This window comes from Vombatus ursinus, unplaced genomic scaffold, assembly GCF_900497805.2.
Source record: "Vombatus ursinus unplaced genomic scaffold, bare-nosed wombat genome assembly UNPS02008996.1, whole genome shotgun sequence".
NCBI classification, from domain to species: Eukaryota; Metazoa; Chordata; class Mammalia; order Diprotodontia; family Vombatidae; genus Vombatus; species Vombatus ursinus.
Window position 1 is genome coordinate 6,926,513 of NW_020948774.1, and position 17,039 is coordinate 6,943,551.

A 17,039-nucleotide genomic window follows, 5' to 3' on the forward strand; every position below is an offset into this window, starting at 1 on the left:
TTTTCAGTTTACAAGAACAGCTAACACTTTGCATTAGAGGATTAAGATACAAACAGATCTACATAGTCTGAAGTGACAGGCCAAATCTAATTAGATGAAATTGAAGAGTAAAGTCCTGTCTCAACAAGTTCACAGTCTACTGTGAGAGACAACAAACCATTATGTACAAACAAACTAAATACAAGTCAAACTGGAGAATCAAAGGCATTACCCTCACCTTAATTCTCCCTCTTGCCTCTTACAACCTCTAACGGGGGATTGGGAAAGGCTTCCTGTAGAAGGCAGGATTTTAGCTGGGACTTGTAGTAAATCAGGGAAGCTAGAAGACAGAGACGAGGAGGGAGACAGTTCCAAGCATGGGCATAGCAAGCAAAAATGCTCAGAGTTGGGAGACGAAAGGTTTAGTGAGAGCTACAAGAAGAAGGACAGTATTGCTGGATATCAGAGGGAGGGGAGGTATGTAGAGTATTAAAAAAACTGGAAAAGCAAGAAGGGGCCAGATTACAGAGGGTTTTAAAAGCCATTACGAGCATTTTGCATTTGATCCTGGAGGCAACAGGGAGCCACTGGAGTTTCTTGAATGGGTTGTGTGTGTGTGAGGGTGACACAATCCAATCTGTGCTTTAGGTTGACAGCTGATTGGAGGATGTGGGGGAGTGGGGGAGACCTGAGACAGGGAGACCAATCAGCAGGCTACTGTAATAATCCAGGCAACAGGTAATGAAGGCCTCATTATAGCAGGTTGGTGGCAGTGTCAGAGGAGAGAAGAAGGTGTATGAGAGATGTTACAAAGATAGAAACAACAGAACTTGGCAACTGATTGGATATGGGGAAAGGGTGAGAGAATGAGAAATTGAAGTTGACACCTATAACAATGAGCCAGGGTGACTGGGAGCATAGTGGTGTTCCTCACAGCAACAGGGACATTATAGAAAGTAGGATCTGCAAATATCATCTCATTTGATCCTCATAACAACTCTTTGAAGTAGGTGCTTTTGTTGTTCAGTCATGTTCGATTCTTTGTGACCCCATTTGGGGTTTTCTTGGCAAAGATATCAGAGTGGTTTTCCATTTACTTCTCCAGCTCATTTTACAGATGAGGAAACTAAGGCAAACAGGGTTAAGTGACTTATCCAGGGTAACAGCTAGTAAGTATCTGAGGCCAGATTTGAACTCAGGAAACTGAGTTTTCCTGACTCTAGGCCCAGCACTCTATCCATTGCACCATCTACCTACCCCTAGGTGCTATTATGTTCAATTTACAGAGGAAGAAACAGAGGCTCATAAAGGGTAAGTGATCTGCCCAGGGTCACACTAGGTGCTATTTGAGGAAAGATTCAAACTCAAGTCTTCCTGGAATGGGAGTCAAGCGGCCTATAATACCATCTTTGCAGAACTTCATTTAGAATCCTGACCTTGAAGAATACATGAATTAAATAACAAAGTAATTCTAAAGAATAGCTCAATTTTGGAACCCAGGGTTACCAATTATACCTTGGCTGTAGTTATCAGTCAAAGTGCTTAGACAACTTTAATATATTTCTTAGAGCTGAATTCTGGCAACTGGCTCATATCTAAAGATGAATAGCCAAAAAAGGCTATGACAACAACTTCTATAATAAGGATACTAGCCAGAATTTGATAACTGATTGGGAAACAACAGCTAACAAAAATGTTGTTTTCTAATCTTTAATTCTGGCATATGACAATTGCCAGATAATGAAAATCCTGGCAGAGGTCAAGGGCAAGCTTACATTTGTTAAACAAATATTAGGATATAGCTTCCTATCCAAGAATTCAACGGTACAAGTACAAGGTTAAGATGCTATAAAAAGGTCAGTAAATTTAAAGCAGTATAAAAAAGTTTTAAAAATCAGATTAATCATTGAGGCTGGTGAAATACTTTTAAAAAAGACAAATCTTCCAGTCTCATTACTTCTATTATGGGAAAAAATATTTTCTATTTTATAATGTTGTTTCCCAGTTCAAAAACTTTCAATGCCTTTGCCCTGCCTAGAGAATAAAAGTTTAACTGCTTGGTATTCATAGTCCTCATTAAAACTTCTTTTCTTTTAAGTGACTGTTTCAAAAACAAGGTGCTCACCGAGACTTGGGTAAGGAGCAAAGGTGTTCATTGAAGACTGTTGCTCTTTGGTCTGCAGGTCAGGTAGGCCAGGACCCTGGGGATGGGGTGAAAAGCTCTCCATGGCTGATTTGCCTGCAGAGGGGTGCAAAGAGAGATGTGGAGGGGGAGGCTGCTGCTGTTTCATGAGCAAGGCCTGGGCCAGCTGCCGCTGGTGCTGCTGGATCTGCTGCTGCATGTTATTGATTGTACGTGCAACCTGGGAAGAGAAAAAAAAAAAAGAGAATTTTGGTAAGTTCAGAACAATTTACCAATTTTATATTGTTTTCAGCTAGAAAATTTTCTTTCTTTTAGTTAAAATGTTTGCTTTTCTTTCACTATAGCTGGATGACTTATATAACATTAGATTTGAAATCTTTTAAATTTATCAGATCACAAGGCTATTTTTTTATTTGCTCAGGGGTAAACAATTACATTATTTCACTATCTGAAATTCCTCATGTCAGCAGACATTATAGATTAGTGTTCAAGGTGATAATATAAAGAAAATGTAATTAGGGAGTGAATACTCACTTGCTGCTCTTGTTGTCTCATCGGTCCAGAAACATTACGTTGGGCCTGTAACATCTGCTGCTGGATCTGTAAACGTTGGTATGCCTGTTGGCAGAAAAATGAGAGTGTAATGATCATATGAAAGACTCTTTTAAATAGTTCAATTTCTGCTGTTGGGTCAAAAATAAAAATACAAATTCCCAGAATTCTTGGATTCCTAACAGTAGTCACTATTGTTAAAGTATACTTTCTGGCAAAAAACAATTTAAAAAAGATTACGGTCTTATTGAGAAACTGAATACACTAAAAAGTTTTGGGTAGCTATGCTAATACCCCCACATTTAATGTTGTTCAGTTCAGGATGACATCAAAATCCTTCGGCTTGATTAATATAAATTAAACATTGAAAAAGTGAGGGAAAGCAATGAAAAAATATTTATTCTAATAATGATTTGGAGTAAAGTTGTCCAGAATGGCTCAAACAACTTGGCACAACACCAGCATTAGGTTGTCCCAGATAAACAAAAAATGTGTTAAAAATTATAAAAGATCATAAATACTACAAGTTCAGAAGATCATTTTTAACATATATTACTGGGAGCTCAACCTAAGAGAAATATAGTACAAATTATAGGAGAAGTCTTTTGGAGCTGAGAAGCTATCAATAAAGCATTGATGAAAACACCCTTAGTGTTGACCCTCTGTACGTTAGATATTTGGGAAAATTTTACGCTGTCATTTTCCTTTATCATTCAAAAATTTGGCAAGAAACCTGTGGATATTTTCTTGAGCACAAAACTTAGGTACTGATTAAATTCAAAGAGTAAAATCCAACTTTTCTTATTAAAAGTGGATAAGATAAAATAGACTGCTTACTGGAATAGGTATTATTTGGTGGCCAAAACTATAAATATTTTAAGCCATTTTAGTTAGCATTTATACAGTGCTTTAAGGTTTACAAAGTGCTTTACATATGTTATTTCAGTTGATCCTCACAACAACCCTGTGAGGTAGGTGCTATAACTATTTCCGTTTTACTAGTGAGGAAACTGAAGCTGAAGAAGGTTAAGTGACTTGCCCAGGGTCACATAACTAGTGTCTGTGCCAGGATTGAACCCAGGTCTGACTTCCTGATTCTAAGTCCAGTAGTCTATTCATTGTGCAACCTAGTTGGTTTGATACTATTAATACACTGATATTATAAGGTGTGAATTTTCCCCTTCAAGTGCTAAACTTGAAATTTTGATAATTTTGGATAAAAATAATTCAAATATGTAATATATCTTCTCTATGGACTACAGTAAAATCTTTTCTTGTTTTCTTACATTTACCTTGATACTTGGTTATTATGAATATCAGTTATTGTACTATCTTGAAATGCGATGTCCTCAGGAATTACTGAAGATTATTGGGCTCTATAATTGCTAAATCACTATGAATCACTCCAGACTGTTACCTTTTTTTTTTAGCTTATGCCTGCTTTTTATATATTTTTTCAGTACATTCACTGATGTTTGCTTCTAATTTCCTACTTGCACACGATTTGACTACAATTATTAAAATTGAATCTAAAATAAAAGTTACTATGCTGATCTTGAGGGTTTTCTCCTACGAATGTAACAATAAAAGCTTTAGTGATTTCATTTTAGAAGCACAGAGGCCTTTTTATATTTCCTTCTGATACTTGGTAATGCTCCATAATTGAGGACGTCAAATAAGTTACTTCCACAAAAATGAAGCACTATTGTTTTCAGTAATAAACAAATTTGGTCTTTTATTGCACATAATAAAATCAATGTACATACAATCTAGGGTTACAACAAAAAATATAACCCACTAACAAGAGCAACCTTACCAATGTGTGATAATTTGTTTTTATGATAATTATTTTTAAAAAGGTGTAGAAACTTTAGGGAAATATGAACAGTATATTATTATATGATAAGTAATCTGTCATATGTATTTATTAATATATGTCTAGCTAATACGGACTAAGAATTTAAAATTTAGTTGCTTGTTTAAGGAGTATGGGGAAAAACAAAGCAGTGGATAAGTGTCAAAAAAACACTTTCCTTTTGTTCTTCAAATCTATTCTACTATCTGCATGTTTATTAACTCACCAGCTGCAGTTGATAGAGCTGGTTCAACATCGTCATATGCTGAGGATTAATTGGCGAGGTTAATAGTGCAGGGTTGAGACCAATGTTTTTTGCTGCAAACTGCAAAAGCTGTGCTTGAACCTACATAATAGAAAACACTAGTCACTGAATGTTGTATATTTATTAAAGCAAATTTTAAAGACTTATGGATTATTAATAAAATACACTTTAGATTCATTTTATGAATTAAAATTCAAGGGAAAATTTTAAAATGGGCAAAATGCCTATTACTACTATTATTTGACCTGCATTTCTGAAGCAGTACAAAAAAAATTCTTTTAAAAGTGTCAGTTAAATAAGCTAAATGAAATGAAAAGAACTCTAGGGTTTTCCTTCACATGCAGCACATTGACAAAGATGACAAAAGATGGAAATAAGTCAACATAAGAGGGGCTACAGGAAGAAAGACACATTAGTATGCAGTGGGTAGAGCTGTGCATTGGTCCAAACAATCTGAAAAGTAATTTAGAACTATGCCCAAGTATACTAGTACACTAAACTATGTATGCCCTTTGACTCAGCAATACCACTACTGGGCCTATATCCCAAAGATTTCAAAGAAAGAGAAAAAGGATCTACACTTGAGAAAATATTTATAGACGGTTTTAGAGAAACCTGGGAATACTTGTATGAATTGATGTAGAGTGAAGTCAATGGAACCAGATAAACAATTTATACAATAATAACATACTGCAAAGAGAAACAACTTTGAAAGACTTTAGAACTCTGATCAAACTATTAACCAGCCATAATTCCAGTGGATTAATGATGAAGAATGCTACCTGTCTTCTGATAGAAAGGTGATGGATTCATATGAAGAATGAGACACACATTTTTGGACATAGCCAATACAGGTTCTTTGTTTTGTTTGACTATGCATATTTGTTAAAAGGTTTTGCTTTAATTTTTTTTTTTCCAGTGGGGATGTATGTGCAGAGGTGAGAGCAAGAAAAAAACAAGTGCTTGATAACTAAAAAAAGGGAGAAAAAACAAGTGCTTGATAAAAAAAAAACTTCAAGAAACCTAGTATAAATTAGAATTATGTTTAACAAATGGCTAAATTGTGCATACCCTTTGACTTAGAGATCCCATTCCTAAGAAAGTTGAAGAAAGTTGAAGAGAGAAATGAAGATCCCATATATACTAAAATATTTATAGCAGCGTCTTTTATATTATCAAAGAAGTGGAAGCAAAGTGGATGCCTACTGATGAAAAAATGGCTAAACAAACTATGACACATGAATATAATGGAATATTGCTGTACTATAAAAATTACTAATATGAAGAATTCAGAGGAAGACAGAAAGACATATATGAATTCATGGGAGTGAGGCAAGCAGAACCAGGAAAAAATATATGTAGTCATATACATTATGTGTGTGTATGCGTGTAATAGAAATGAAAGAATATCTTCCCCTTCCCACCCATCCCTAATACTAAATACTAAATACAAAATACGTTCTTTCCCTTCACTGAAAAGGTGAGAGATTATGGATGGGGAATGTTGCATCCATAGTCAGATGTGTTTAGTCAACTTTACAGAATTGCTTTCCCCCCCATCTTTTAATCTTTGCCACACAGGATGAGATAGCTCACTGAATAAATGAGGGAGGAGAATATTAAGAAATAAATGTGTCATAAAAATTATTAATAAAATATAATTTTTAAAAAGCAAAAACAATAGATTAGTGATAATAGACATTTTAGTGTACTGGGTTATTTGTATCAGTACTCATTACTATTTGCAAGGCATTGTGCTAGGACAGGGGTGGGGAACCTGCAGCCTTGAGGCCACATGTGGCCCTCTAGGTCCTCAAATACGACCCTATGACTGAATCCAAACTTCACAGAACAAATCTTGTTCTGTGCGACCCTTTGACTGAATCCAAACTTCACAGAACAAATTCTGTGAAGTTTGGATTCAGTCAAAGGGTCGCATGTGAGGACCTAGTGGGCCACATGTGGCCTCGAGGCCACAGGCTCCCTACACTTGTGCTAGGACAAAAGATACAAAATGAAAAACAATCCCTTCCCTTAACAGGAAACATTCTACTAAGGGAATACAACATTCAAACAGATAAGCATATGTAAAATTACTTATGGAAGGAAAGAACACTAATAACTAGGAAGAGGAGGAAAAGTTTTGTATAGAAGGTTATAGTTGAGCCTTGAGAAAAATTAGGGATTATAAGAAGTGGAAGTGAAAAGGGAGGGTTTTCCAGTAATACAGGTAAGCCTTGAATAAAGGCATGAAAACGGAAGATGGAATGTTGAGGGAAAAGAAAGCAGGCTAATTTAGCTGGAACATATAGCACATAACAGGGAGTAAAGAGAGTAAGCCTAAAAAGGTAGGATGGAATCAGATATGAAAGATTTTAAATGCTAAAAACAGATTTTTGTATCTTATCATAGAGGCAATAATTGAAGTGATTTGTTCAGGGAGCAAAGTTCTTGTTCTGGGAAGAAGGTTCTTGAGCAGGGGAGTAACATGGCTAGACTTGTGTTTTAAAATTCATTTAAATGAAATTTATAATAATGTAGGGAATCTGAATTAGCATATACTACTTTTTGTGAATGGAGAGGAAAAAAAAGATTTCTTCCAGGGCACCAAAAAAAAAGTTTCTTTCTTAGTCAATCAGTTAATCAGTCAGACAGTCACCCAGCATTTATTAAGCACTTATTAGGTGCCAGGCACTGGGCACTTTAAGTGCTGACGATACAAAGGCAAAACCAGTCCCTGTTCTCAAGAAGCTTCTAGTTTAATGAGGGAGACAACATGAAAACAACTATGGACAATCAAGATACCTACAGGATAAACTGGAGACACAATCAGAGAGAAGGCACAAAGATTATGGAAGACTGGGAAAAGACTTTTACAGAAGGTGGGGAATTTAAGTGAGACTTGAAGGAAGCCAGGGGGCAGAGATAAGGAGAGTGTTCCTCCTCACCAGAAGAATAACCATCTAATGGATCTAGGAGGACTACTTGAAAGACAGAGTTAACATTTTAAAAAAGAATTTGAAGGATTTCTTTGATATCTAGCAACCCTGAACTCTATAGCTTTAAATACTCTAAAGACAACTAGAAATACCCAGTGGAAAATCTGGTGAGATATTACTACTTAACATGATCAGGGAGCTCTCAAGTACATGATACTACATTACAAATTCACACCCTAAAGCACCATAATATGTAACCTATTATTACAAAAGATCATACAAAGCTACAACTTCAAACTACCAGAACTTATTCTGACCACTAAATCCTAAAGGAACCAAGGGATGTGGTGCTAATAACCTCTTCTAGAATCATGGAGTTGGATAAGAAGGAACTCAGGGGTCACCTAGTCCTTCCCCATCCTGTTACAGATGAGGCCCAAAGAAGTTATGTAACTTGCCCATGGATCACCTGAGCAGCAATGACAGAACTAGGATAGACTGGCTGAAATAGACAACTTTTACACAAATTGATAAATCTATCACAGCATGAAGATCTATGGACTACCTTTGATCATAAATCTTTTTATTTTACCCAGGGCTATTCTATACTCTTACTTTTACAGATATTGAATGAAGATGGTATATAGAAGGGCATCTGGGCTCAGGGTCAGAAAGGTGCTCTTGGAAGGAGGGCTCACAATTATTTTTCTGACACCTCTTAGCTCTAATGATCCCGGGCAAATCACTTAACTTATATGTGACTTGGTCCTCCTTGTGATTTATCAGAATAGATAGGGAGAGTGACTGGGAATTTCCCATCCTTCTCTAATTCCTGTATCTTCACTTCTGTAGCCTGAGCAATTCTTCATTTGGTCATTTTACCACAACTCTTCATCCTCAAAGATGTGATTAAGGTATATTCTAATGGTCACATAACAGAATTTTTTTTTCATGAAGGACCAAGATAAAGTGTGGTCCCTGACAGATACATTCTGAATCTTTTTCACACATTCCCCTTCTTCCCCTTAGCTGTTCTAAATAATCTCAAGGTTCTGACTCATTTTTCTCCTCCTATTCCAATTACTGAAAGGCACTTAGGAAAAAAAATTCCTAAAACTTACTTTTTAAGCAAAGGGGGTGGAGAGTGATTTACACTGTTTTAGTTTTTAACAGTAGTTCTTAAACTTTTTGGTTTTAGGCTCCCTTTACACTCTTCAAAAATTATTGAGGAACTGAAAGAGCTTTTGTTTATGTGGGTTATATCTGTTGATATTTAGCATATTAGAAAATAAAATGCAAAGTTTGAACCTCCTGAAACGGTCTTAAGGATCTCCAGACCACTAGAAAAACCCATTGTTTTTCTTCCTCAGTCCAATAAACTATGCCCTCGTCATATACCCTTTCTCCTGGTACCTACCTTTTTTGGAACCCTGGTCCCTTCCCTCCATATTTGGAATCCTATATTCCAGGTTAACAACTTTCAGTTTCTTAGTTGGTTGGCATCTCCTTATTTGGACATCAAGGATGGGGCTGGGGGTCAATGGGCTGACCTAGCACCCTTTCCTTATTGTTTACATCTCTGTCTGTATGTGTTCCCTTGGGTAACTCCAGGTAAGCCACATAGCATTCACTTAAATGTGCTGAAAAAGGGATCTATTGCTTTCATTGATGGTTTGTTAGTCTCAGCAACAGTTCTCAACACATTTTTAGCTAATTGTTCAAAAGGAGACATTTTAAAGTTGCTAAACTCAAAAATAAATTTCTACTCTTACACTGAAGTTAAATTGCCTGGGGTTAATTTTCAAAGTTGAACCATATTGTCACATTAAAATAATTATTTCTATCTCAATGTGCAAAGCTCCAAAATTCACATTTCACTTAACCTCAGAGGAGCTCAGAGGGCATCTACTCCATTCTGTACCTAACCAGGAATCCATTCAACAAAATCCCCAACAAGTTTAGACTTGGAAACCTACCATTTTTGGAGGTCTTTGTACTTTTGGTTAGTTCTGTTAGGAAGGATGTCCTTACATTGAACCTACATCTGCCCATCTTCAATTTCTACCCATTGCTCCCCATTCTGCCTTCCTGGTCCACACAGAGCAAGGCTATTCCCTCTTCATATGACAGCCCTTCAGAAACGTGAAAACAATTCTGTCATTTCCCCTACTCCCAAAGCACCCAAGTTCCTTCACATGAACACTGGATAGCAAACTTGAAGCTCTTCACTATGTTTGCTTCTCTTCCTCTAGACACAATATAAAAAGCATCCTTCTGAAAATAGGATTTCCAGTTGAACTCTGGACTCCAGATGTAACCTGACTAGGGCGGAATAGAGCAGGACCATTACTTCCAGTGTTCTAGACGCTATACATATCTCTCTCAATATAGTCTGAAATAACACGAGCATTTTTGGTTGCCAGGTAATGTTGATGATTCATATTGAGTTGCAGACCACTATAACCTCTAGATCTTTTTCACATAAACCGCTGCTTAAAGGATCATAGATTTGAAGCTTAAAGGTACCTTATAAGTCATCTAGTACAATTCCTCTGAAGGGAATTGGACTAGATGCGTAGTCTAATTCCTCTGAAGGGAACTGGACTAGATGTGGCTTAGAGAAGTTTGGTGACTTGCCCAGGGTCATACAGTAAGTAGCAGTGCTGGGAGTCAAACCCAGGCCCTTAACACCAAATTCAATGGTCTTTTCACTACTGCCCCCAGTTACCTCATCCAATTTGTAAAGCTGCTTCTGACTTTTTAGACTTTGCCACTTTGTCTCAGCTGCCTCAGTGACTAGGTTCTCCTCATCTTGAAACATTTATCACCCTGGGTTATCTCTCTACTCTGCTACTCCTTTCTTCCACTGGTGAGTTCCTTTGGGAGTCTCCATTTTGAGGAGGGGTCCAGGCTGGCCATTTCCCCTTTGGCTGTGCTTCTGACTTTCTGGACTTTGACACCAGCTTGGTTACCTTCCTCCCTGTCCCCCTCCCTTTTAGCTCCCTTTTATTTGCTATCTTCCCTCATCAGAGTATAAGTTCCTTGATGGTAGCTTCCTTATATTTGTATCCCTAGCATTTAGCATAGTGCCTGGCACATAGCACGAACTTAATAAATGCCTGTCTTGCCTTGATTTTTTGAACCTAAGTACGTGTTTTATATTTGTCTCTATTATTTTTCAGAGGACTTGTGTTCAAATCCTACCTCTGTCACTTACTACACAGTACTTAGGCAACCTTGGGCAAATCAGTTAACCTCCCTGGACCTCAGTTTCTTCATCTAGAATCCTCTAAAGGTCCTTTTCAGGCCTAAACCTATAAGCCTATTAAATATCATCTTTTTTTTTGGAGGGGGTGAGGCAATCAGGGTTAAGTGATTTGCCCAGGGTCACACAGCTGGTAAGCATCAAAATGCCTGAGGTCACATTTGAACTCAGGTCCTCCTGACTCCAAGGCTGGAGCTCTATCCACTGCGCCACCTACCTAATCCATATTAAATATTATCTTTTTTTTTTTTTTTTTGGTGAGGCAATTGCGGTTAAGTGACTTGCTCAGGGTCACACAGCTAGTAAGTGTCAAGTGTTTGGGGCCGGATTTGAACTCAGGTCCTTCTGACTCCAAGGCTGGAGCTCTATCCACTGTGCCACCTAGCTGCCCCAAAATATCATCTTAACGAGGTGCCTTTTCACCCTAATATTGCCTTTTTTGGCTTTTATCATCTAATGTCATCTAAGGTATTAGCTTTACCTTGCTAGCTCTGTGTTACTTATAGATTTGATAAATAACTTATTTTTGCCTTTATCTAAGTTATTGATTAAAATGTTGACCAACACTTCGTCAATGACAAATCATTGGGGCATTTCACTAGAGAGAGCATTCCCTTCAAATGGACACTGGGGCAACAATTATTCTCTGGGTCTGATTATTCAAACACTTCTGAATCTACTAGACTGTATTACCTAGTCTAGTCGTGTTTATAAGGATAGTATGAGAGACTTTCTCAAATATTTTGATGAAATTTAGCTAAACTATGTACATAGCATTCTTTAGCTTTAAAAACTGTTGGATATTAATCTGACCTGAGGGGATAGAAACTGAGGCACTTGAGCACGAAGACTAGGCTGGGATGAGTTAAGAGGTTGTACTGGCGGTTGCTGCGGCTGTTGCATGGTCCTGGCTTGTGCTGCTCCGCTATTGCCAAACATACCCAGATTGCCACTCGGTATCTGGAGGAAGACAGAAAAAATAATGTTTATTTTTATTCATTTTCTAAAAAGAGTACTTTTTCACCAGTCTACATCTGTAATAAAAAAAATTAACTAAAGATGTTAAGCATCTTATAATGGTTTGAAATGAGCATAAATATTACTGAAGTTATTAAGTTCACAGAAGCTATATTACAGGGGATAAAACTTTTAAGATAGTAGATAAGACTATCAAAAAAAGGAAAAGGAGAAGAAACATCATTTAGCCATACAAGAAATATTTCAAAGAATGACACCAATGTGCATACTATTTAGACAACTTAAAGGAATGACAACTAGAGAGTTATTAATATGTATATTTGGGCAAGGATTTATCTTAACAGGAGAACATAGCCAGAAACAAAATAATTATTTTCAGTTGGGAAATTTAATTGTTGCTTTAAAGAACCTTAAAATTTCTGAATAGTTAATAGCTGAACATTCAAACATATAGTCAAGACTTTGAAGGGAAGGAAACGAGATTATAGCACCAGTGCTAAATTGCTACTCTAACTCTAACAAAGATTCTACTAACAATTTTCATATTTTTGCCTAAACATGCTTAATCAATATGTTTATAATATTATATCCCTTTTTCTCCGAGATGGGCTCGAAGGCATTAAAAATTATTCCTGTGAGTAGATCATGCAAAATTTTTCATAAAATAGATGCGTGACGAGCAAACTCATTGAAATTTGAAACAGTTATATGTGCTAATCGTTTCTCTTAACCGAAGTTGTTATAACTTCAGCAAAACAATACAATGTTACAATGGAACACCAATAGTGATGTTGTACTGAAACATTATAGAATATATGCTAAAGAGAAAATTCCATATATGCAGAAATGTTCTCTCAAAATTTGGAAACTTACTCAAAAGTGGAATCCAGTAAGAGAATTCCTGTAAAACTCAGAAATATAAGAAAACTTTATTTACTATGTATACCGTGTTTTAGATTAGAGAATTTCTATATAAGAAAACACGCTTCTAGCATATTACATTAAAAAAAAAAAACCTAGGTCTTCACATTAGAGACTTCCTTGGAGAGATAATTTTCAATTTTTCTGAAAGTATGAAGGTAGGAGAAACAATGCCAGCATGGATCTCTAAACACTAATATGAACTTTAGTAAAGGTTCATCCTAGATTCTAGTGTCACTGAATATATCTAGCAAATTAATGGTGATTTGACGGATATTTCCACTTCAACAAATTAGTGCTACTTAAAAGATACCTTTTTTTTTTTTTTAGAAATTCCCTAAAACTCAAAGCTAAATTCTAAGAATTGTGATGAGCCCAAAATAAATTAATTTTCCTTTAATTTCTGCATCTTCTTATGTTTAATCATAGTTGGCAGTATATCATGAGGGTTCACAGTAAATCTTAAAATACAGCATTTGCAGTTTTAAATTATCATCTTGATTTTATTACAGTCTGAAATGTTAATATTAAGCAAAGATGATAAAAGATTCCTTCAAAACATAACTTCTAGGGACTTGAAAAAAAATCACAATTTGATTTGTCCAAGCAGCCTTACCTGTCTAGAAGAATTCAAGTTTTGCATGCCCAGCCCTGAGGCAATCCCACCCAGGGTCTGATTAGGGAGTGCACTGTTTGAAAGGGGGAGCTTCAGGCTTGGTGAAGGCAAAAATGGTGAAGTAGTGGGCTCTTCCACTAGGCCGCCATCCTGATTGGAGAAAGAAAGGGTGAGCTGTGTGCAATGTCCAACAGCAGACAAAGCACAAAACAATTTCCCAAGGAAATATAAAGGATATGGATGAATAAAGGATTAAAATATCAAAAAAGCATGAATAATAAGGGAATGAAGAATATGGGTAAAGGGAAAGCGGGGGGAGAGAAAGAGAAAGAGTATTAAGATAGTTTTCCTTCCATTTTTTTTTGTATTTTATAAACGCACATATATAGAAGCTTCCCTACTCTCCCACCCCTCATGTATACTACCTTAAATACTTTCACTAATCCTACAAACTGCTAAGGGAAAGGAGAAAGGTCAAAGACTTGAAAACTACACCAAGGGTCCTAATAAGACTCTGATTATCTTCAAATAAGCAGATTTCCTTTGTGTAGTTACGAAGTTTGGCCCAGCATAGAATGGACAACCGATTAACTACCTAGATCCTTTTTGTAAACAAAACATAAAAATAAGGGGTGAGGCCAGATTTGAACTCAGGTCCTCCTGACTCCAAGGCCAGAGCTCTATCTACTCTGACACCTAGCTGCCCCAAATCACTTTGCTGCTGTTGTTTTTTTGTGCCAGGCAATGGGGTTAAGTGACTTGCCTAGGGTCACACAGCTAGTAAGTGTTATGTGTCTGAGGCCAGACTTAAACTCAGGTCCTCCTGAATCCAGGGCTGGTGCTCTATCCACTGCACCACCTAGCTTCTATTTTTGAGTTTCAATTCTTTTGCTTTGGCATTAAAGGAAGGGAAAGGAAGAAGAATTTATGTAGCTCCTACTATGTTCCAGGGACTGTGCTAAGAGCTTTACAAATATCTCATTTGATCATTATATTTGAAATTAATAATGTCAAAATCTTATATGGACCTAGTAGTTAACCTAGTATGCTAAATATTCAAGGCAACTTTAGGAAGCTTTTTCATCATAAGCTACAAGGTCCACTGTCCCCTAAATACCTCAATGTTTATAGAAGCATTAATCAAGACTTGGTACTAAAATCATCACTGCTCATAGATCTCAGCTGGCAGATTAAACACACAGATCAGATCTGTTACAAAATCAGAATATCCAAATGTGAAATCCATACTATAGTAAGGCTATTGAGTAGTTATGTTGATAGAGAAATATGTGCAAGTGACTTGTCAAAGTTCATCCAAATGAAGCAGACACCAGAACGCTCACCTAAACAAAATGTTAGCTCACCTTGTCAAGAAAGGTGGGGCGGTCCATGGAAGACTCTTTGGAGATCGGTGGGCGGCAGCCAAGGGGTTTGGTGACCATTCCGTTATAGTCAGTCACTCCCATCCCACGCTTGTCCATCTCCACCTTCTTTTCCAGCAGAGCACCTGGAGAGAACAAAAAGAAAAATACTCAGCTTAAAACGTGCTTAACTTCAGCCATTACCATCAGGTATAAGACTTGTGGCTACCAATCTCAGAAAAAAAGATCCAAAGGTTTGAAAACTTTTGAAGCCCAAGGTTCCTGGATGAGTTGAAAGTTTATGGTACAGGGGTGTGGTATTTGCTTAGATGCATAATGTTATATCAGGAAAGGGACAGAAACAGTTCTGTCCTAAACTAAAGGTGAGCCATAAGCAAGAGGAAGGTTCTCTGCTTAAAAAATAACTTGTCAAAGATAAATTGGAAGAAGAATAATTGAGTTTTCTTTAAAGGATTAAGTTGTTTTAAGGAGGCCACTCAGGCCACCCATGTCTTTGTTCCTCTCTAGGCCACACTCCTGACTCTCCTCCCAGATTTTCCCTACAGTGTCCTAGAACCTCACTCCAGCCCCGGATTCCACGCATTGAAAGTACCCTCTGAAGACTGATATGAATGTATGAAAAATAAATTGAGCAGGACTATTAGAATGTTGTATATAGTAATAGCAGTATTATAATTATACTCAACTGTGAAAGACTTAGCTACTCTTGATTAATATAATAATGCATGACAATTCCAAAGGACTAATTTTTAAAAATGCTATCCACCTCCAGGGAGAGAAATGATGAACTCTGGGTGCAGGCTGAAGCATATTCCCACCCCCCCCCACTTTCTTTATATTTCATGCCTTTTTTTTGGGGGGGGGGGGGGTCAACATGGATAATGTGGAAATGTTTCCCATGACTTTGTATATATAATGTCTCTCATAATTCTTGTCTTCTCAGTGTGTGGGAGATAGGTGGAGGAAGGGAGATAATTTGGAACTGAAAATAAAAAAAAAATTACCCTCCATCCCTGTGGTCACTTGCTGACTGACTGGTTTTTCCCAGAGTCTCCGTTTTAAGAAACATGCTCAAGCCACTCATGTCTTCATTCCTTTTCAGACACACTCTTGACTCTCCCCTCAGATTTTCTTTCTTTTTCTTTTGTTGCTTTTTGGTGAGGCAATCGGGGTTAAGTTACTTGCCCAAGGTCATATAGCTAGTAAGTGTCAAGTGTCTGAGGTTGGATTTGAACTCAGGTCCTCCTGACTCCGAGGCTGGAGCTGTAACCACTGTCCCACTTAGCTGCCCCCTCCCCTCAGATTTTCTCTAAGGTGCCTACCTTTCCCTTCCCCACCTTCATCCTTTCTACTCCCTTTCAGCTTTCCTTTTATGTGTTGTTTTCCCCTGTTCTAATGTAATCTCCTTGAAGGCAGGGACCATCTTGCTTTTATTTCTATTCCTAGCACCTAATACAGTGTCTGGTACACAACAAACTCTCAATAAATGATTACTGACTTGTTGACTTGTTTTCAAGAACCTACTATGAAAATCTTCCTCTAATACCTTTTGGTGGTATGAAGACAACACATGCCTACATTTGAAATAACCTCAATTCTTAGCTTTCCTCCACCATGATGAGTTTCTCCTCCCTTGTGTGGACTGTGTGTACCTCTCTGAAGAAGACTGCAACTTTTGGAGGCTCTATTTTGGCTGCTGGGTAAGCGTAAGGACTTCTAATAAAACCCTACTCTGTTGCCTCACATATTCCTTCTGACAACTACAGAGAGGCCTACCAGACTTGACCATTTATTCTATACCCTCCAGATTCCTGGACACTGTTAATTCATTTGTTGATGCAGCTCCAGGATCTGTGGCCTTTGCCATCCATCTTATAAATACAGCTTCGTTCTGATCCCAAGAAATGGTAGCAGCATTCAAAACTGCAATATTTGAAATTATAATAATTTGAAATATATAATTACAAATATAAATTGAAATTTTAAATATATAAATTATGATTCCAGACCAACAGAAATATGCAATGAAAATGTTTTAACATAATTTTTTATCTCTTAATTAATGTAAAATAAAGCAAAGAATAAGATGTATTTCTTATTCAAGTTTATTACAAAGTAATAGAACAGCTATATAGAAAGCAAAA

At 37.0% G+C, this 17,039-nt stretch overlaps 1 protein-coding gene across 5 annotated transcripts in view; it reads right to left on the reverse strand.

Annotated features, from left to right (window-relative positions):
• TNRC6C (trinucleotide repeat containing adaptor 6C) overlaps positions 1-17,039 on the reverse strand; it is a 171,185-nt gene that overhangs the window by 38,579 nt on the left and 115,567 nt on the right. For 4 of the 5 annotated variants that reach the window (XM_027850100.1, XM_027850099.1, XM_027850096.1 and 1 more), the window contains 6 exons: positions 14,878-15,020; positions 13,514-13,663; positions 11,812-11,958; positions 4,756-4,875; positions 2,657-2,740; positions 2,105-2,342 (listed from right to left, as the gene is read on the reverse strand). In XM_027850100.1, coding sequence (XP_027705901.1) covers positions 2,105-2,342; positions 2,657-2,740; positions 4,756-4,875; positions 11,812-11,958; positions 13,514-13,663; positions 14,878-15,020 — 882 coding nt within the window. The remainder of the gene's footprint in view (positions 1-2,104; positions 2,343-2,656; positions 2,741-4,755; positions 4,876-11,811; positions 11,959-13,513; positions 13,664-14,877; positions 15,021-17,039) is intronic. The other variant, XM_027850098.1, reaches the window with a different exon arrangement.